This window comes from Cavia porcellus, unplaced genomic scaffold, assembly GCF_034190915.1.
Source record: "Cavia porcellus strain 051 isolate PalLab524CR breed Dunkin Hartley unplaced genomic scaffold, mCavPor4.1 scaffold_3, whole genome shotgun sequence".
In the NCBI taxonomy this organism is placed as follows: domain Eukaryota; kingdom Metazoa; phylum Chordata; class Mammalia; order Rodentia; family Caviidae; genus Cavia; species Cavia porcellus.
This window is the reverse complement of record NW_026947486.1, coordinates 101,770,701-101,793,074: the sequence shown is the minus strand read 5'-3', so window position 1 is coordinate 101,793,074 and position 22,374 is coordinate 101,770,701. Positions and strand designations below refer to the sequence as shown.

The 22,374-nt window shown below is 42.0% G+C and overlaps 1 protein-coding gene and 1 long non-coding RNA gene across 3 annotated transcripts in view; one reads left to right on the top strand and one right to left on the bottom strand.

Moving 5' to 3' along the window:
- The window catches only part of Ints6l (integrator complex subunit 6 like), a 55,401-nt gene extending 41,367 nt beyond the window's left edge, over window positions 1-14,034 (bottom strand). The window contains exons 1-2 of one of the 2 annotated variants that reach the window (XM_063246446.1): window positions 13,657-14,034; window positions 13,443-13,520 (exon numbers count right to left, since the gene is read on the bottom strand). In XM_063246446.1, coding sequence (XP_063102516.1) covers window positions 13,443-13,520; window positions 13,657-13,767 — 189 coding nt within the window. In that variant the 5' untranslated portion in view covers window positions 13,768-14,034. The remainder of the gene's footprint in view (window positions 1-13,442; window positions 13,521-13,656) is intronic. The other variant, XM_063246447.1, reaches the window with a different exon arrangement.
- On the top strand, window positions 14,019-16,221 carry LOC106026461 (uncharacterized). Its single transcript, XR_001200097.3, has 2 exons — window positions 14,019-14,188; window positions 15,807-16,221. It is a non-coding gene; the product is annotated as an uncharacterized LOC106026461 (long non-coding RNA).
- The last annotated feature ends 6,153 nt before the right edge of the window (window positions 16,222-22,374 follow it).

Below are 22,374 nucleotides of genomic sequence, written 5' to 3'. Positions count from 1 at the left end.
CTAAACACTATCGTTCTGTGGTTCAGTCCACCAATTTCCATCCATATGCTTCAGGAAATACTAGCAGTCGAGATCACATTAAAAAAAAAAAAAGAGAGACTATCTTACTTGAACCTTCTACTTTAAAAAAAAAATGTTCCTAAGAAATTGCCTCCCTAATATATTGCAGAAATTTATTTGATAGTCTGTGACCTTCTGAATTGTTTTTCAACAGACAGTTAAAAGACTCCCAGGACCACATGTTTTAAGTGTACTGGGCAAAGAAATAAGTCGGTTTTTGATTCCAGGGACAGTTCACTGTTTTACATTGCCAGTATCTTTAAAATACTTATTATGAGCTATTTAGTGGCTACACAAGCATAAGGATTAATGTAGCAAATTTGTAAAACACATTTATGGAGTTTTCAATTCTTACCCTAGGGAATTCAGATAAAATTAGGAAGCAGCATATCTCTCAATAGTTCCCTGCGGGGCTGGGGGTGTAGCTCAGTGATAGAACGCTTGCCCAGCATGTGAGAGGCCCTGGGTTCCATCCCCAGCACCACAAAAAAAGTTCACTGGAAAGTCTGATAAGATCAAAAGAAACTTAATATTCACCAGTGGATGGTAACATGTAGAAACAAATACTTTTAGAAACTTTTCTCCTCTATCCAAGAGTCAACTGGGTTACTCCTGAAAAAGAAAAATCTTAGAACTTACCAAACTTGGTCAGACATAAATGCTGAAAGTTTGCTTTCCTCTGGGGTTGAGGTTGTACGGAGCACAGTAACAGAGCACTTGCCTAGCATGCTCAGGGCCCTGGGTTCCATCCCCTGACTGAGAAAAAAATACTTTCCCAGACTCAGACCAGAAAAAATGCTATCGTGCAGATTACATGTAGATTAAAAAAAAAACAGCTTCTAATATGAGTCACTTTATGGGCACACATACAAAATAAAACTGAGCCAAAGTGAATAAGACTAAATCATTGAAACACTACAAAAAATGAGTTGAACACAAGAAGTAGTGGAATAGTTAGGTGTGGTGGCATATGCCTATAATTCCAGCACTCAGGAGGCTGAGGCAGGAGTATCTTTGTGAGTTCAAGGCCAGCCTGCACTACGTAGTGAGTTCAGAACCAGCCTAAACTACATAGCGAAACCACCCCCCCACAAAAAAATCCCTAAATAAAAAATAGTAGTGGAATGGCCATGAACTGTAAAAATTATATAACATCTCTTTCTCCTAGATTAGTTCTTTTTAAAAATTCTCTGTAAAAAATGTTTTACATCATAAAACTAATGCATATTTATTGTGGAAAACCCTAACGGAAATCCAATATTAGTCATATATTTACTAAACTGTCACTATCACTAGTTAGAATTATCCACTGATATAGGACTATTCTAAACAGAAACAGTCTCAGTAAAATCAGTAACATTAATCAACCTAACCATTGTGTTTGATATAGCATATTAAGCGTCCCCAGGAACAGTTTTCTATAATTTAAAGCACGTTTGAAACCATCCTAAGCTCCAATCCTCAAATGTTCCACTTTCTGCTTTTCAGTTATACAAATCTCTCCTGTACTTTTTCAGAAAGGAACACTGGAAATAATCCAGTCTAATCCTTTCATTTAACCAATGAGGAAACTGACACCATAAAAGGTTAAGTGACTTTCAGGGGTCATGTGTGTGATTAGTAGCAGACTTCTGCTAAGAACCCAGGTCTCATGCCTTGGTCCAGTCTAGCACTCTACAGAGCTTAGCTGAAGAGGCACCACTTGTCATATTACATGACAGTGGATGAAGGTGTGATCTACCAAACAGGATTACTATGACCACTTTTAAAAATGTGATTCTTATAAAAGTATCTAGCTGTTGTACAAATCTGCTTATACAGCTCAGAAGCGTGACTATAGAGTTTACAATGTCTACAAGGCTATGAAGATTTCAAGAAAAATGGGAAGCTTTACTCTGTGCATTGTTAATATTATCATTCAAGAAATGCAGCAGGAAAATGCCCCAACTTTCCAATGCCGTGGTTCTATTAAAGGTTAGACATCCTGCCTAGAATCTTAGAGCCTAGCGCCTAGTTATGTGGGCTTTCTCTCCGGACAAAGTGATGCAGAGAAACACAGGAGCTTGTTAAACAACAGTGCCTGTGGGCAACTTCAGGCCAATTTAAATCAGACCATCTTGGTCTAGTTCAGGCTAATCGGCTATTAAAGGTCATGCTTCAGCTCTCTCCCCGATTCTTTCTGCAACTTCTCATCATTATAATAGCATTTTTAAAGCACCTTCTGTCACATCCTCCCCCTCAACTCCCACCCTTAATAGGATGCTTTCACTTCACTTCCTTTCCTCCCCCAGGCCTTCAGCTGCCTGTGTCTGGATCTCTTCTTCCTTTCTTAACTGATGTTCTAGGGATTGCCATCAAGAGTGTGGAGACATGTGGGGGTAAGAACAGAGGAGTCCTGCTGAAGTGCAGAACTAGAAATGGTGGAGAGTAAGTTTATACAGACTGTGCGGCACAGCCCAGGAAGCTCCAAATGGCTTGGACAATTTAGACTTGACCCCTAAGTATGGGGACAATTTAGACTTGACCCCTAAGTATGGGGAATCTTTGAAGGTTTGTGGGAAGGGTCATACGATGAAACCAGCTTTTAAAACTGTGAGCAGTCACTGAGTGGACAGTAGGAATTTAGGAGGTACTTGGGAGACCAGTTGGAAGATTGATACAGTGGCCAAAGCATAAACATACAAGGACCTGGATTAAAGACAGTAGACACTGAACTTAAGGACAATTATATTGGAGAGATTTCTAAGCCATGTCAGATAGGACTTCAAAAAACATACTAAGAAAGAATGCATAACAGCTCAGATTCAGTCCTGGGTGACAAAAAGATGGGAGAGTATGGAAGAGAGGGCAGTTTTAGAGGAAGGTTAACTGTGAGCTGATTGTAGGACAGACAACCAGTAGAAATGTCCTGTTGCCAACTGAGAAGCCTGGGTGGAATGTTGAACACAGTGAGGTAACAGTGTAGATGGAATATTTGAAACCAGAAATAAATGGGGTAAGATGCATTCATCACAGGGGGTGGGGGTAGGGGGTGTGGAAGACAGGGCAAGAATTAAAGAGCCATAAATAGACTAGAAAAGGTAACAGCTTTCTGAAAAAAAGCATAGTAAAGCTCAAATATAAAGACAGAGAGAAGAAACATTAACACCTTTGCCCAAGTAGCTCTACAGTAAATCCTAACACCTCAATAAACACTTACTTTTCTAAATGGTACTATTGATTCCTCAGTGGCACAAATGAAAATGCTGTCTTTTGTTCAACAGATTCAAATCCAGAGCCTAGCTCTGTTTATTAAGTTCACTGAACTTCTGAAACCACAGGGCAGGATACAAGTAACAAAAGTTACGGGCATTAATGAATAGTATAATCAGGTGAATTTGGTTTAAGATATAGAACTCTATCTTTTCTACCTACATGTGACACATCACCACAAAAGCCTTCATGTACTGTTTCTCTAGTTAAGACTCCAGTGGTTAAACCGGACGTGGTGGAGTATGCCTGTAATCCCAGCACTCAGGAGGCTGAGGCAGAAAGATCTTTGCAAGTTCGAGACCACCCTTGGCTACAAAGTGAGCCGAAGGCCAGTTTGACCACATACTAGGACCCTGTCTCAAAAAGCCTCCCCCTCGCCAAAGACTCCAGTGGTTGAGTTGGCAGCATCTGCATTTCTTCTCCAAAACACACCTGTCCACTCCAGACCATCTTACAAAATAGGAGGAAAGAAAACTAGCTAGCAATGACAGGGATTTGTCTTGAGGTCTGGATAATGGAATGAGGACCACACCAGCAGATGAAGCACAAAATGACACATGAAACTCTAAAGAGTAGTGTGGTACAGTGCAGGCCTTTTAAAAAAAAACACTCTGCCTCACAAGTTGTGATATTAGAAGAAACCAAATAGTGCTATACAGTACACTGACTTTCTTTTCTCCCACAGGAAAATTATTTATGAAAAATTGGTAAACTGAAGATGATGCATCATTTTTTTTTTGACAATTCTCAGTATCTAGTGCAAGTAGGCCTTGAACTCTCTATGTAGCCCAGGCTGGCCTTGAACTCACTCCTGCCTCAGCCTCCTGAGTGCTGGGATTACAGGTGTGCACCAGGCACATGAATTTATGATGGCCACTAGATATAGACTACACTGCTGCTTTTATAAGCCTGCCACTCTTCCTATAGCCACCAGACACCATGCCCCAACGTAGATCCTGTCTCAAGCTCCATTAACTCAAGTTGCAGTAACTCTACATCTGCGTAGAGTGGGTCACAAACAACTGTGAGATATCAAAAGCAGAAGTGTTTTGCAAACAAATGTACAACAATACCCAGAAAACACTAGAGAAATCATAAAAGTAACACTAGCAGTAATAATTTTCCTTTTCTGAGGGTAATAATTTTCATTCGTTGGACATTCATTATAAAACCAAGTGCTATTATATTAAAAGCTACTAGAAATAATAGCATGATGGTTCTATCTGAAAAGGGAAGGATTCAGGACCTGCACTAGAATCAGAAAATGCTTCTGAGAAGTTATCAAAAGAAAATGTTCTATCACAGTTGATAGAAACAGTGAAGTGGTTAATTACCTAAGACTGTGGAATGGAGACCAACCTGGATTGCTATAGGCTGTGTGACTTAACCTCTCTGGACCCCAGAAAAGGCCCCTTCCTTATCTATTAAATGGCAATAATAATAGTATCTAAGACATAGGCCAACTGGGAAGATAAACTAAATAAGCAGTTTACATTCATTGGCACACTGCCCCGTACATAAGCATTACTTAATAAATGTCAGCTTCTATTATTAGAAAGCAATTATGTGATTATTCATTATTATAAGGAAGCAGATATAAGTCAACTCATATCTGAAATATATGGTATGCTATAAAAGCCAGATAACACCTTTGACTATAAGATTTTAAAACATCCAAACTGGGGCTATAAAAATGGTCCCACTATTATTGTGGTCCTAGCGATGCAATGCATGTTCTTGTGCGTGCTGGGCACACACTATCCCACTAGGAGAGTGCTACCTCTCCTAGTTCAGTGGTGGGAAACCCATGGATTCCATGCCACGTCCAGCTGTTTGTTATCACCAAAGCTTTAAAAGGCTTGCTATTACTATCCTAACCCCTCACATCCCTCATGTATGCTATTTATGACCATATCTTAACTTTGTTTCAGTCTCACATTTAGACAGTATTTATTCCTTAATTGGGAACCAACAAAATACACACAACACACACACACATACACACAATCAGACACTCCCGGAACCCTCCCCCCGCCGAAGGACCTTCCTGTCATTTGAACCTCCGAGCTCCTTTTAATGCAACAAGAGTTTGCTGGGCAACGTCAAAAAAAAAAAAAAAAAAAAAAAAAAAAAAAAAAGCCTTCCATAAAAGCAGGGGTAAAAAGCTGGATATGAAGGCACACACCTGTAATCTCATCTACTCAAGGAGGCTGAGTCAGGAGGATCTCAAGTTACAGACCAGCCTAGGCAATTTAGTGAGACCCTCTTTCAAGATATAAAAAGGACTGCAGGTAGAGCTCATTGGTAACCAATTTGCCTAGCATGCCTGAAGCCCTGGGTCCAAATCCCCCACCAAGACAGCAGTGATACAAAATCTCTGATTCTCAGATTTTACACTAGGCTAAGCTAGAGAATTTATTTTTTTATGCTGCTTTTCCTGAAGAATGTTTTCCCGGAGAATTTTTGAGCAAAGCAGCTATGACAATTGAATAAGAGACATGCAGCATATTTCTAATAACACTGAAAACCTGAAACATTGTCACCAATGAGCATGTGTTATAAGCAGACTCTAAGTTACAGCAGTCAGCTTAGTGCACATATATTTTGTTGTACTTAGTCCAGGGAAAATTCTTCTAACCCAACCAGTTGGGTCAGCAACTGCATCCAAAAGTCTAAGCAACTAAACTAGCTTTCAGTACACCTAAGAATAGGATGCTTTCATATTTTGCCCCAGGGCCAAGCATTATCAAGTCATCAATGCTGAACTGCATGATAACCTTTCATACATAAATGAGTCCTTTACAGCAGTGTTCACTTTAAACAGAGCATTGAAAGAATGGATCCTTTTTCAGAAACAATTTCTTAGGCATGAACATCACAAATAATCTCCAAGAAGAATATACACCAACATTGCTGTCTAACATATAATTCAAGCCATGTATGTGATTTTATATTTTCAAACAACCATATTAAACAAACAAAAGCTGGGCATGGAAGGAGACACTCGTCAGCTCGGCTACTCTGGAGGCTGACATGGAAGGATGGCCTGAACCTGGGAGCTTGAGACCAGCCTGAGCCATACAGCAAGACACCAGCTTAAAAAAAAGGTGGAGGGAGGGAATAAATACGATTTTTTTAACCCAACATGTGCAAAATGCTTTCTCACTGCTCCGTACAGTACCCACTTACAGACTAGCCGCCTTCTAAATGCTCAGTAACCACACAGAGCTGGTGGACTCTGTGCTGAACAGTGTAAAGAAAGACAATCTACCCATATGAGTAACTGGCACATCTGAAGCACCCTGCCAATTTCCACCGCTGCCTCAGTCTCTCTTTTACTGAAGCCCTCTCAGCGTCCTCACCCTTCACCAGAAGTGCCGGAAAATGTGTTTTTAGCAAATTAAACAGGAAACGCAAGATCATTTATCAGTAGAAGCAATAACAAACACAACAGTTCCACAGCTAAGTGACCATCAAGGGTTAAAATGGCTTTCCTGGGGAGGGAGGTCTGGTAAGATAATCACCATGTCCAATCTTGTATCCAGGAGATAATGTGTTCCAAGATTCCAACAAACACACATAAGATCTGCCTGGATCTCTCACTTACACTCTGTCAAAGAGAGTTTATGTTTACGGAGGCCATGTGTACAGAGTTGTTCATTTAAGGATTTAAACCACTGGGTTCCTTTCTTCATACTCCCCTCCCCTTACAGAGGATCCCTCAATCTTGTCCTTCCCTAGAAAGCACATTTCTCCCCAAGATATAAAACAGCTGCCCGGTTTGGACACTGTGAAACTGGAAACCCTGTGTTCTAAGTAGTTAGAATTATCTTCCCAAAGCAAAAACAAACTGAAAAGGACAGTATCTGCCCTCTCCAAGGTGCACCACGCCCCCAAGCCTCCTCCTCCCAATTCTAAAACCAAGGCCAAACCCTTCAAGCAGCCAGAATTAATGTAAAACGGGGAAACCTCAACTTTGTCCTCTGAGTGGCCCTAGACTGTCACTTCCCTCTCCCAGAAGCCCACTTCAAGGAATGCTATACAACAATAACCAAACAAGCACGCAGACAAAAGCCGTGCCCTCTTTCTCTTCAAATCCATCTAGGAGTTCTTCATTTCAGAAGAAACGTACAAACTCTAGTCTGTTGTTTTGGAAGCGCTTTTGCTGCCCAGTCTGAACTAGTTACAATCTTGATCTGATGAACAGAGTTCTCATAAGGGTCTTACATATTCTGCATCCCTCACCTCCAATCCTTTGGTTAAGAGGTCACCACTCTTAGCAACTCTCACATGTTCACTCACATTTACCAAGGACTCTTCTCAAGATCCCTATAACAAGGCCAAACCTGTACTATTCTTGGTCCCTCCCGCCCCCCAGGCCAGGTGTCTTGTGGTGTCACAGGGTGTTTCTTTAGGTTTCTGTAACCAAGTCTGGCATGCAGGATGTGATTAAAAATATGGCAAATAAACACGTATGTTGCTGTACTAGCACTCCAATGTCAGACTATCCTTGCAAAATACCACGTTGATCATGTCCCTACAGTGGTGATAATCGCAGGACTAGTAGGACTAGTACTGACCTGTGCTGAGAAGGGCACAGTTACAGGAAGATGCAAAAGGGGTTTTCTGGGTTGAGACCAAGATTTTCTCTATCTTGGTGTTGACTGGTGGTTGCATGAATATATAATTATAGAAATGTATCAAGTCATTGGCATTGATGTAATTTACTGTATATAAAATGTAGTTTTTGTTTCTTTTTGTTTTTGAGATAGGGCTTCCCTATGAAGTTCATGCCAGCCTTGAACTCACTATATAGAGACCAGATTGTCCTCATATAAAATATACTCCGATAATTAAAAGAATGAAAGGAGGGGTTATACACTTTTATCATACAGAAATACATATTATACCATATTATAAACTTGAACCTATATGAAAATGCTAACTGTAATAAACATTGAATATACCTGACTGTTAATGGTGATTACTATCTGGAAGAGCATCACAGAAATGTGAGAGGAGGAACTAAGCAACTTTCACCTGTATTGCTTGAACTTTTTGGTTCCATTATTGAGTGCCTACTAAAATCTAGTCATTTCCTTAATACTAGAATTATCAATATAGAGATAATCAAATATATGCCCTTAGAAAGCAGGCCAATATTAACATGGTGCTGCTTTCCTCCCATGTGTGAGGACCTGGCTTTGATCTCTAGGACCACAATATCACCATATGTATACACATGCGTGCACGCGCACACACACACATACATGCAGAGTTAGAGTTAGGGTATAGAGAAAGTGTTAAGAGACAACAGAGGGAGTTTTTACACTACCAAGACTAGGAATAAGGAAGAAGAGGGGCCAGATCATTTTTGAGAAGGTGGAATGACAAGCTGGGGTATATCAGGCCAACAAATATATCCCAGGGGAAGGAAACGAGTACGCAACTGCACAGAAGCAAGAGGCACAAGAGGCATCATGCATCCAGAGAGAGCTAAATTCCTCCTCGCCACTGGAGCTGAAGTCTGCGTGAAGAAAAAGGTACAGCAGTTGCAAAGGTAACAAAGTCAAGTTATGAAAGGCTCTGGAGGTGTGTGACTCTATTCTGAAGTGCAATGAGGAGCTACTGAAGGTTTTGTCATAGGAAAAAGACTTATTTTTTAAAGACTATTCATGTGCTGGCAGTGAAGGGGAAGAATCAGTGGTCAGCAAGACTGGCTTCCAGATGAGTGACTGCGACAACAGTGGTCCAGGTGAGAAATGATGAGGGTTGCAACTTTGAGCAAATAAGAGTGAACGGACAGGAGGGCTCATGAGAACACAGAACAGAGAGGCCTTCACAATTTTGCTCGTATTTCTGAGTTATCTTTCAGCTGGCCCCTAGTCTAAAGATTATATTTACTTCTCCAATTAACCCTCCTTTTTTATTCCAAAATAACTCCTGCCACATGCCTCAAATAGTTAGTGAGAAAGGTGAAAAAGCAAAATCATGGGGGAAACACATAAGTGTTAATGTTTGAAAAGCATCTTACATTCTCTAAGATTGTTCTCACAGTCCATGTTGCTAGTGTTTCACCAAAAGCACTTCCACAGCGTGCTAACTATGCTGAAGGGCTCCCTGAAATGTTGCTTTTTTTTTCCAAATATGATCCATAAAATATATTCATGGCTTACAGAAAAGTTATGCCTTAGTCAAAATTCTAGTAAATGTCTGCAACATGTATCATTTTAAAAGCTCAAGATCACTCACTTAATCTGTAAGTCAAAATGCTGCCCTTTTCCTGATACAAAGACACTGACAAAGAAATGGCAGCCAGCACTAAGCAAAGTTAGCTACATAATGTGAAAAAGCACCACTAAAGGGAAAATTTCACTTTTCAAATATTGCCTGTTTTCCAATTACCAGCTTAGGCTGTTTCTTGGAAACATAATCTCTTCCTACCGTATTTATGAAAAATTCTGATCAGTACTTTTAGAAAAGTGACTTTGTTTTACATTAAAAATAATTTCCTTGAATAAACAAGAAACGATTTTAAGAAATATAAAACCATTTGGCATTCTTATACTAGTGTATATCTTAGTGTAACGGCTTACTTCCTTCTGACAAGCTTGCCCCTTCCAGTCACTGAATAAAAGGAAATTATGATTCATAACAAAACGAAACAAAAACATACAACAGCAGAACCTCAGCCAAGACTATTCGGGACTATTATGCCAAAAGAAACCCTACAAACTATTTTTAAGGATGATTTACAAGACACTTTGTAAATTTTAAAATATTAAATGGGATTTCATACTAGCTGTGTACATTAAAGATGCACCATATAAATGTAGTGCTAACACACATAACACTGTATATAAAACTTGTATACAAAGCAACACTTAAAACAGATGCAGTACACAATTTTTAAATTTCATATGCTTTTTATATGTTCCCCAAACTTCATTCCATCTATGGAGAGTTAACTGCAAGTAACAAGTATCATTAATTTTAAAAGAGCATAGAGCTCTGTGCTAAGACGTATGCATCAAGTCATCAGTGAAATACTGTATTTACATACTCGACAGTATACATTAGCAAAAATTCCAGTCACAGTAACTTTTCACAAGATTTATTGTCAGAGCTTGTAAGGGGATATTCTGGGAATAGTTTCACACCTGTTAAGGGAAAAACTCCCAAACACACAACTCATACATACCTCATACACTACCAATAGAAATCAATCTTCTAGTAAAAACTAAAATTCATTTTGCAGTGTGTAAAGCTGAATATACCTAAGACCTGAGAGTTAAATAGTTATGACGGTTCTCTAACCTTAGAGAAACTGAAAAATACACTCGGCCTTCTCCAGATAAATAAGCTACCAATAAAATCCCGCCCAACATAACATCACTGTGGAAAAGTCCTCAGGCCTTTAATGAAGAGTGAAGCTTCAAGGAGGAACTAAGAGGCCTGCTGACAATCAAGGAAGACTTAGTCCTTAATCAGTGTGACAGAAAACAGACACTTATGGCTCCTAGCTTACAACTATTAGCAAGTGAAAGAGTTCAAATTTTAAGAAAACCACCAGATGCTCTCAAAGTTCTGACCTTCCAAGCAGACTACATCCTGAGAGAAAGAAATAAATAGTTACCACATGCTGATCGACAAGTTGGGGACAATAAGAGGGAATGACCAAAAAAGAGACTCAGAAACGGAAAATAGTAACAAAATATGGGTTATCTTTGGTAATTCTAGTATATACAGAATAACAAGAACATCATTAGATCATTATCCTTTTTCTGGAAGATGTAGTTATCACCCAGGAGAACCTGAAAAACCTCCAGAAAGCATACAGACTAAGATGAAAACAATCAATGATTAAGAATTAAAAATTATATGGAATACCTTCCCATATCTGACCTACATGGGGAAATCAAGTCACACTCGAAAGATTTTTTTCCTTTAGGAAAAATTGTACTATATAAGATGGCAGAACAAAGAAAACAGCTGCCTTTTCCACTAAAAATAAAATCCAATTTTTTTCCTCTGGTCCACTAAAAAAACATAGATAAGATACACGGTCACTAAAAATTTTAAACAGGAAAACTATGTAGCAACCCAGAATAGTTCTTGAAGTAACATAAGTGATACATGATACAAAGTAATATGTACAGTGTGATTGCAGTGCTAAGTGAAGAGAGGTAATGATGGGTAAGGGGGTAGTAATGAAACATTTTTTTTTCCAAAGGAAAGGACTATTATTACTGCCAGGTGTATTTTATAGATCAAGAACTATTTTTATACAAGTAGTCATCGCACTTGAAAATGCTAACTAGGTTGTTTTTCTAAAGAAAACAAAAAGTAGGCACATTGCTTTACAGTTTGCCCTTTTTACTACTTCAAATTAAGCAACAAGCCTTCCAATGGGCACACTACAAATGGTCGGTTTTATTCTGTATTAGTAGTCACAGGGTGTAGAGAATTAGACGCCGGATATGCAAGCATCTGCTCTTCTAAAAAAGTGACCACACTTTTTAAAAAGCATAGGGCATTTTGAAAGATGTTCACTTGCTCAATTTTTCTGAATACATAAAAAAAACAAACTAAAAGCAAACAATGAAACTGTAACAGTGTTAAGAGGAACCTACTGATCTGTTAACTGAAGCCAGGAGTTCCCAAATTAAAGTATCCCTTTGGTTCCTGTCTGAAAGAATCCTCTTTGGCCAACTATTCAGATCAGGTCCTCCCTGGATCCCCCAAACTGAGGATGGACCCCAAAGCTAGGCAAAGGCTCCATGGCTTAACTAGATCCTCAGCCCAACCTTTCAGTTTGGTAGGTTCCATTCATTAAAACACGTCACACTATCAAAATGGATCACGACACGTCCAGACTGCATCTCGAGATAATTCAGCAGAGACAATGTGCTAAAAGACGCCAAGGATTATGCTCATAATTCTTTCAATTTCAATATGAAAGCATGAACCTTACACAGGTTGACCTAACAGTTCGAGCTGTATTTTATCTGACCGCTGCAGGCAAAGGAGTTCTTTATCTCTTCACCATGGGAACATAACTACCCCTCACGAGGGCCAAGTACTCCCTAATTTTCCGCTGTGGGTCAGAACCCTGAGAATCAAATCATTGGGTCTGACTAGCTAAGAATTCACAGTCGAGTCTCCTTCCATTCTTGCATGTCCCTAGATGAATCCCTCCGCGGCTAGCACAAACCCAGTTTCTGAAACCAAAAAGGTGGTTCTCTCAAAACCCCTTGAGGTTTCTGCTTGGGCATCTGTAGCCCACGACGTTGCCTTGCAATCTCCAGCGAAACAGCAATGGTCACTAAGGTAACCGAGAGCAGGTCTGAACCTGATCGCGTGGGGACAGCAAGGAAATGTGTATCTCCCGGCCCGAGGGTGAGAAGCTGCCTCGAGTGGGCACATTTCCGACTGGGCGGGCGTGGGTTCGAGGCCACAGAGTCCAAAAGCAGCAGCGTGGCCTTTGAAGGCCAGCGGCTGGCGCTGCCACGCTCTCGGCAGGAAGGGGAGGGGTGGGGAGCGGGAGGAAGAGGGGGAGAAGGAGAAGCCACCGAGAGTCCGAGCGGGGGAGGAAGACGGGGCCGGGGCGGAGAGGAAGGAGGAACCGGAGGAGGAGCCGGCGCTCCGCTCGCTGCTCGCTGGGGAAAGCCCGCGCGCCCAGCCCTGGCACCTCCGGCGGAGCCGCAGCCGGCGCGCTGCAAGCCCCGAGGGGGCGGGCGGCCTCCCAGCCCCGCTCCAGGGCTCGGGCCCTCCTTCCTTCTTCTCCACCCTCCCCTCCCTCCTTTCCATCTCAGCAGCGCCCTCGGTCTCCCTCTCTCATACAAAAGCAAAATGTCCGCCATCTTCCGAGGCGACCGCGACCATAGCGCCACGAGCTCGGCCCTCCCGCGGCGTCGCCCCGGGGCTGCCCCTCCTCCGCCCCTCTACGGGGCCGCAGCGCCCCGGCTCCTCGGAAGCCGCTGACAGCAGCGCTCCGCCCGCCCTCTGCGGCCCCCACCCCGCCCGCCCAGCCGGGCGACGCAGGACCGCCGCGGGCGGGGCCAGGGGGCGAGCAGCCCCTCCGACCCGCGCCCGCTTCCCGCCCACCGCCCTCCCGACGGCCCGCTCACCTTGATGCAGTATGGGGGTTCGTCGTAGGTAACCAGCATGTACCTGTCTCCGCGGCTGGCGGGGTCTCGGGCGCGTAGCTGCGGGGCGAGGGTGACGGGGTGGGGGGAGATCGCGTAGGGAAGTGGGGGGCAATGCAAACGTTACAGAAGCACCTCAACCCGCCCCTCCCGCCCCTCGGGATGCAGCCGTGTCTCTCCCCTCCCCTCCCTTTACCTTCAAGAATAACTCCACAGCGCCTTTGGCAATGTCCAAATAGGAGGTGCCCAGGTCAGTGCGCTGGTTCATGGAGGCGGACGTGTCTATGAGGAACAGCAGGATGGGCATCTTTCCTCGCGCGTCCTTGGCCCTGCTCCCTCTCTCCCGGCCCTCTCGCCCTCACTGCCACGTAAGGCCACGCGAACCCTCAACTCTTGCAGAGCCAGGGCACAGGGAGCAAGAGGAAGAGGGGAGACGGGACGGGACAGATGGGACAGCTCCTGGCCTCCTTCTTCTGCGGCCCCACCTCTCCCAGCGAGGGAACTTGAAAGTGTTAACGTGTGTAGCCCTCGGGGCCCACCCTTTCCCTCCTCCTGCCACTACTGCCGCCGCCGCCACTGCCAGGACTACAGCCTAACCATCCGTCTGCGCTCCCTAGAGCGCTCGCCCAGACTGAGAACCCTCTCTGTTCGCAGACACACAACTTCTGTCTGCTCACCTACCACCGGCACCATGTGACTAGAACCCACGCCATTGGCTGTCAATTATGGTGCGTTTGCATATTCATTAGATGACACGGCAGGGGGCGGGACTTGGGCGAACCCTGGGAGTTGAAGTTTGAACCCTTGCAGGGGGTAAGGGGAAAAGTTAAGGATCCTAGCCAGGCTTGGATTTGCCTTTAAGCGACCTGGAAGCTTTTAGCATAATTCCTTTGGGTGGTTTGGATGAATTTTCTCGCGCTCTTCAGAGCTGGAGATTCGAAAGAAAGTGTAAATTGAGCAACAGTTGTACAGAAGTACAGAAGCAGATGCTCGGGCAGGCTAGGCAGAAAACGCTTTGCTAACTGCAATTGATCCATCCTGCCAGTGGCTAAGACCAAAACATTTCACAAGCAGCAGACTTCTTTCCTGGCCAGACTTGCTCGTTTTCTTTTAGATTCATTTGTTTTTCATTTGCTAGCTTTGTGTTCCATGTATATGTTAATGCACTTAGGAAACAGAACACAGTTACTAAACTGGCGTTTTGTATGTACCGACCTCTTCAGTTTCTTTGAGCTTTCTGAAACACTGGCCCGCCTCTGACTTTTCCACCTCTGTTGGGTCTGAACGGCCTTTACACATGGGGGGTTTACCATGTCATCTCTCTCTCTCTCTCTCTCTCTATATATATATATATATATATATATATATATATATATATAAACATATATGTATATATATATTTCTATATGCCATGCATGATGTAGAATGCTGAGCTTCAATGAGTTTACAAACTCAATGGGGAGAAAAAAAAATCACACATTTACTATCTCAACGGGGAGAGAAAGTCACACATACTATATGAATATTATGAATATGTATTATCTTTTTTGGGGGGAGGGTGGCCACTGTAAGCCAAGTTTTTGTTGTTTTTTGAGACAGAGTCTTGCTATGTAGTTCAAGCTGGTTTCAAACTCATGGCAGTCTTCCTGCCTCAGCCTCTCCAGTATTGAGATTATAGATGTGCATCACCACCACCCAGTTGTGTGCATAATTTTTTACACATTCTGTGTAGACACCCTGTGCACATGTTCTATATATTCCTTTTATTAAAAGACAGTGTCTCACTCTGTTATTCAGGATGGCCTTAAACTCACTGTGTGGCTCAGGCTGGCCTTGAACGCACAGTGATCTTCCTGCTGCAGCCTTCCAAGTGCTGGGATTACAGATGTGTGCCACCGTGCCTGGCACATGCTCTTAATATTATACATATAAAAAATACATATTTCAGAAGAGTTCACATGACAATCTGAATCAAGGACAAGCAAATGGTGCAAATAAAAGTGCTATAGGACCCAGGGTCCAACGGTCTAGAAGTTCAGAAGTTTTCACAGACAAGGCACAAAAGGAAAGGAAGCCAGGCACTGTGACACACACCCGTAATCCCAGCATTTGCCTCTAATCCCAGCACCGTGGACAATGAGGCAGGAAAATCTCCTCAGTAGCCTGAACTACATAGTGAGACCTTGTCTCAAAAAACAAACAGAAACAACAAAAAAAGTAGATGGGGGAGAGAACCTAGGTTGGAAGGAATGGTATAAATAACAATTCAGCTAGTTGTGATGGTTGATTGTGTCAATTTGAGTAAGAGAAGCTCAACTAAATTGGCTCAGCAATTCTATACTCTAGGCTGTGGAAGACCCAGCCTAGGGGGATGGCTTGTCATATGGATCATGTGAAGGGGAAATGAAGAAGGACAGATCAGCTTCTGCTTCCTTGGAGGAGCTCCAATCTTTGTCTTCACCATAGACATCATCCCCTGGCTTCCAGTGCAGACCCTTCAGCTTCCAGCACAGTCTTCAGCCTTCTGGTGTCGACTCTTTAGCCTTCCATGGCAGACCCATCGGCCTGCCTGGCGTGGACACTGCAGTGAGCTCCATATCTTGGACAAAATCACTCAGTCTCCAGCATACAGACACCCTCTACGCGCTTCCTCATCCAACACTGTGGGTGGCCACTGTAAGCCAATCTTGTAAATCCTTATATGTTTGTATATCTTGTGTCTTATCTATTTCTCTAGTAAACATTGACTGATGCAGCCAGAGACAGTACTCTTGCATTTACATTTCAGGCCCATTAATGGGAAAATAAGGACGAGATTGATACTAGAAGCTCTCATTTCCATTCTGATACAAATAAGATAGGAAAAGACACTATCTACATGGGCTAGGGTACTGAACGTACAGGACTAGTGGGGACTGGTGTGCTAGTTTCTTATTGCTATGTAATAAATTACCACGAATAAAACAGCAAGGTGCATTTATCTGGCTGCCTGAAAGTGGCATATTATTATTCAGAATTGACTTTGACAAAAATTAATCAGGCTGCCAAATAAAGACATTAGGTCAAGTGGTTGTATAGAGTATCCTTTGGTTAAAGAATTACAAAATTTCTTTCTCTTTTCTTTCTTTTGCTTTTAAGTCATATTTTTGTTATGTTACTCAGGCTGCCAAGCTGGCCTCAAGCTTGCAATACTCTTGAATTATAAGTATGTGCCACAATGCCTGGACAAATCACAAGACTTCTAATTAGGAATAATATATACATTAAACTATATATAGTATATATTATCTATTTATAGATATATATGTATATATGAACAGGAACTGCTGAGAAATGTGCTTTAGTTCACATTAGAAGACATAAAGAAATCTCCCTTATACTTTCTTTTCAACTTTTCTTTTTTATCTTTTTGAGACAGGGACTTATTATACAGTTCAGGCTGGTCTTGATTTCACTTCGTAGCCACTGTGGTCTCAAACTCGTAAAGATCCTCCTGCCTCAGCCTCCCAAGTGCTGAGATTATAGACATTCGCCACCACACCTGGCTTTCTTTTCAACTTTTCCACAAGGATTGTGCCTTACTCTTTTAACCAGAAAAGAAGCCGTGTTTAAAAATACATTTAAGCTTTTACATTATCTATTATGTCCACCCTTTTGATTTGACTGACTGTTCTGTTATGTCACATTTGGTTCTACTCTCTTCCAAAAAAGTAATAAGAACTGTGGGAGCAACAAAACCCAAAATGTGTAATTGTCATTGTACAAAAGAGAGGAAAAGAAAGTGCTCTAAACGATATAACTGCATGTATATTTAAGTTTATAAGATAGATAATGATATTACTGAGTTTTGTTGGATCATTGAACAGAACTGTTTGCAGTCTCACTGTTGGAATGTCCACTTTATAAGCTTTAATTTTGTAACTTGAACAATTGTTTCTGAGATGACAAAATGTAATCCATTAACTAGTGATTTCCTACTGTTTATTTTTTTCTGTAAATCTGTATAACTTGTACCCTTTCTCTGCTTTTTTTTTCTTTTTCTCCTTAAATAAAATCTAAAAAAAATAAAAATACATTTAAAGTATTCAAGCAGGCATAGTGGCACATGCCTATAACCTCAGCATTGGGAGACTGAAGCAAGAGGGTCACTGTGAGTTCAAGGCCAGCCTGGGATACAAAGTGAGTTTGAGGCCAGCATAGTGACTCTGTCTCAAAAAGACAAAATAAAAATATTCAAAAGAGTTCTCCCTAGGTGAATAGTAGATAAAAATTTCAAAAATGACTATCCAGCATTGGTGAAACTCAAATAGTTTCAGTCAAACCATTTTCAGTGGTTGAACAGTTGCAGCCCCCATAAGGTAGACCTGTGGGAAAAGATATTCTCCCCAGGGCAGGCTTTTCAATATACTTAGTTCTTTCAAATTAGGCATTTTATTTGTTCTTTTTTGGCATCAGCTCAATGGAATTGAAATAATATGTACAGTATCAGAAAAATATCATTAAAAATATAAAAGCAGCAACATACAAATTCACCTTTCCTGTGAACTAGCAGCAGGAATGTGGGGCCAAGGGGGAGAAACAAGCAGCCAATTTGCCCTTCCTGTGACCCAGTGACAGCCATGTGCAGCCCAGGAGAAGAAATAAGCCAATTTACCTTTCCTGAGTGAGCAGCAGCCATCCAGGGCCTGGCAGGAGAAATAAGAAGCCAATTCGCTCTTCCTAAGAGCCAGCCAGTGCATGGGCTGGGAGATAAACCTCCTCCTCCCATAAGCAACAAACTGATTTGGAAGAACACAGGCTGAGTTGATAGCAACTGAGGTACAAAAACAACTTAATGCTTGAATTATTTGATTAACTTTGCAGACCTAAAGCTGATAGTCTGAGCATCTATTTAGAGGATGACTATGCAACATAGCAATTATAGGGGCTTTCCTTCTGTCTTGTTTTTGAAACCTGTATTTTTCTCACTGTTTTGTCCCATTTTATTGTTTATTCAATGTTCTGCTTTGATTTGTTTTATTATGTTCTGTTTTCTTTGATTTCATTATATCTGATGGTGTGGGCAGCAGTTTTGAAGATAACAAGAGGCATTATGGTAACCACTGTTTTTTGTTTTTGTTTTTATTTTTTTTGTCTTTTTTGAGCAGGGGTCTCGCTATGCAGTTCAGGCTGGCCTTGAGCTCGCTTTGTAGCCCAGGCTGGTCTGGAACTGCCAATGATCCTCCCACCTCAGCCTCCCCAGTGCTGGGATTATTGGCCTGAGCCACCATGCCCAGCTGGTAACCACTGTTGATTTCCTATTATCCTGTTTGGAAGTCTTGTATCACTTTCACTGTTTTGTTTTGATTGGTTTTATTCTGTTTTATGTTGCTTGGTTTTATCTCATTAAAATAAAATTTAAAAAAAAATTAAAGTGACAACATACAAAAAAAAAGATAATTTAGTGGATTTATGTACTTATTCTGATTACACTAAGCCCCCAGCCCTCAGCATGAAGCCACTCTTCTTTCTTTTCTGTAGGAAAGTAAACTCTGCATTATACTAGACAGTGTGTAGATCTGTTTCTTTGGCACTTATCAATACTGAAGCCTCAGGGCTTTTTCTATATTCCTTTTCTTCTGTAGAATATTAGCCACATTGTAGGTTATCTGTGCTTTGGATGGACTTATCTCTCCTCTAGTATGTAAACTCCTTGAGAGTCATCAGAGCTGGTAACCAATGCTTGGTACAGAGTATCTGCTCAACAAATTGTTGTTAAAAGAAGTTTGTTGAATATGCTGTCCTTTACATTCTTTGTCTTCTCAGATGCTTGGATGTTACTCTGTGGCTCATTTCCTAATGTTACTCAGCTATGCCTTTTTGTCCTATCTGCCAAACCCTACCCAGAAAGGATAGTGGATCCCGCTCCTGTTCTGAGGATCCAAGGCTTTCTGGATTTGAGCTCCAGAAGTCCCTTTCAGGTCAAGTCTTTGAACCGACATCTCTGTCCCAGCCTCAGCAGCTTCTCTTATGTTACATTCATGCTTCCTTGTAAGGTGGCTCTTTGGGGGATGCCACCACTCACTGTTTACCCCAGTCACATTTTCTTCCCTGCTGCTCCCAATTTCAGGATTATTTTTACTGTCACACCTGTGGCGAGTGAAACTTTTTGAACTGCAGTTCTATGATCTCCCTGCTCTTTAGTCTGCTCATGCTTTTTGGATCTGTGAGATCTTGAACTTTCCTCTTCCTAGCTTTGCTCTCTATCTGCTTTTTGTTCATTAGTAGTCCCTAAATAAATTCACGTTTCTTCCTCATCACTGCAGCTTTTTGTACCACATGTCTGAGGCTCCCAGATGCCTCTTAGGAAAGAATTCCTACCAAGTAGGGCTCTCATTTCCTTCACATGAGGATAGGAGACTGCCTCGTGTTTATATTTTGTGTGGTTGACCATGATGTGGTCCATCACATAGGAGGCACTTTGTTTTGGTAAAGGCTGGTTTAACTTTTCAATCTCCAAAGATTTGTTCCCTCTTGCCTTTAAGCAGGCCCTAATCACATCTTGACAAGAAGACCTTACTTGACTCTCTCCCAAATCCTGCCTATCGTGGTTGGAGGGAAGGGGAAGGGAGCGCGATCTCCCAGTCTGCTGTCTCCACCACCACTCACTCCTCAAGTCCAGGCAGTCTGGTTTTTCTTTCTGGCTCTCATGGAAACTGCTTAAATGTCCCCAGTGGCCTGACCCTGGCCAAGTTCATTGGTCTGGCCTATATTTTCCTTTGTTGATTGGAGAGCTACTTGTTCTTGACTTCCTGTGCTCCCCAACCCCACTGATCTTTCCTTTTATCACCTTCTGTTTCTCCTAGAGTCTTCCTACTCCTTGGACTAATTCTGTTCAACTTCACTGACTCCTTAACTTAATCTCTGTCTCACCGTGTGGCTACCTCTTTGTTACCCACTGTTACCTTCACCAGACTGTCATTTCTGTTCCTTTTATTCATTTAGTAATTCTTTATTTGTTTTACTCAGATATATCTTGGATGGATTGTTTATATGGCAGGTGATGATGTTACACTGTAAAACAAGTGAAATAGCACATTGGTAGTAAAAAATTTGGATTCTAGGTGTTCAAATCCTAGCTCTTCAACTTACCAGCTATGTAAATTGGACAAGTTATTTAACCTCTCTCTGCCCCAGTTTCTTTATCTGTATGAAATAATAGTAATAGCACCTCATAACATTATTATGAAGGTTATATGAAATAAGTGCTTAGCACATGGTAAGTATTACCTAAGTGTTAAACAAAAGCAGGAAGGGTCCTAAAGTTTGTACTCTAGTGGGAACAAAAGCAAAAGACTAGATGAAATATTATATTAACTGCAGTAAGGAAGGAAATACAGGATGTTATGGAAACACAAAGATGAAACATTTCAAATGGAGTGAAGAGGCCAGGCGAGGAGGGGGCACATCTAGAGATTTTCAGAAGGATTTGCCTCTGAAGGTGTCACTTTCAAGAACATGAGGATTTGCCTGGTGAAGGAGTGCTTGTGGACGATTGAGGAATGCTAAAGGGGAGAAGGGAGGGTCCTAGGCAGAGAATGGGAGGTGGGTAAGACTGTGAGGGATTTTGAAAGAGATTCTTAAGAGTAAAAAGGAAGTTCTACCAGGCCAGGGTACAGGAGAGCTGGGACGCAGGGTTAGATTCGGAGAGAGGCAGCTGAAAGATGAGCTTGGAGAAAGAGAGCAGAAGCCAGGTGAGGCGGGCCTAATTGGCTCTATAAAGATTTGGATTTTGTCCCAGAGGCAAGAAGGAACCAGTAGAGGTCTCTCACCAGATCCTGTTTGGGCAGTATCATTTTCTATATGCAACATGGAGAATGGGTTTGGTGAAAGCATAAATTGAATCCAGACGACAGACGTGGAGTGTGTTTCAGTAAACTAGTTGAGATGAATTATAGTGGTAAACAGGAGACTGAGAGAAGGATGTGGATGCCAGGTACATCCAATCAGGATGACAGTCAAGTCCTCACCATGGGCTGAACCTAGGATATGAGGAAAAGAATAAGGAACAGGCAGTATCATGGTTTGGATGAGGGGGAAATTGTAGGCTGAGATGAGGGACATAGAGAGAGACTGCATATGGCAGGAGGTCCATTCAACAAACATTTAGAATCAACTATGTGCCAACTACTGTTACAAAAGCTAGATAGGTATCAGCAAACAAGATAAGCCCAAATCTCTGCCATTGGGGACTGATAAAAAATGTAAACAAGTAAATAACTAGTAAGTCAGCTGTTGGTGAATGTATAGAAAAGAAACATGAGGAGTCAATCTGCATTCATGAGGACAATGTGTGCTTGAGTTGTTTGTGTGCTACCCAAGTAGAAATAATCAGGAACCAAGCTCACATAATAAGGTGTAAAAGTTATTCTCATAAGGGAAAGAGGCTGTTCAGGGAGATTTTAGGGGAGAATACACTACAGTTGCAAACATTTCATTCCTTAAGGCAAGGGGCTTGCACTTTGCACACCTTACCTTAAGTCAACAGGCATGTGAGATGGGGCCCATTATTCTTCTGAAGTGAAGATGAGGAAATGGGTCCCTCGGCTGGCTGGCCTCCAGCCCAAGTTCCCCTTCCCCACTTTGCCAGAACAATATCATAGAGAACAGATGTATGGTGGGTGTCTTAGTGCCTAGACTAGCTCCAGGTAGCCCTGCAAGGCAAGTCAGGGGCTCCGCTCCCACATTCCCGAAGACTCGCATTGGGCTACCATCCTGTGGAACTGTGTAGACTTGGATTTTCTGTGACCTGCCTATGGATACTTAGTGATCTATGTGTGCTCAGAGAACTCTCTTTCCAAAACCTGTTGAGGGGAGGGCTAGTAAGGGGTGGTGATGGTGGTAAGTACCCCCAAAATCGATGTGAGGTCCAAGG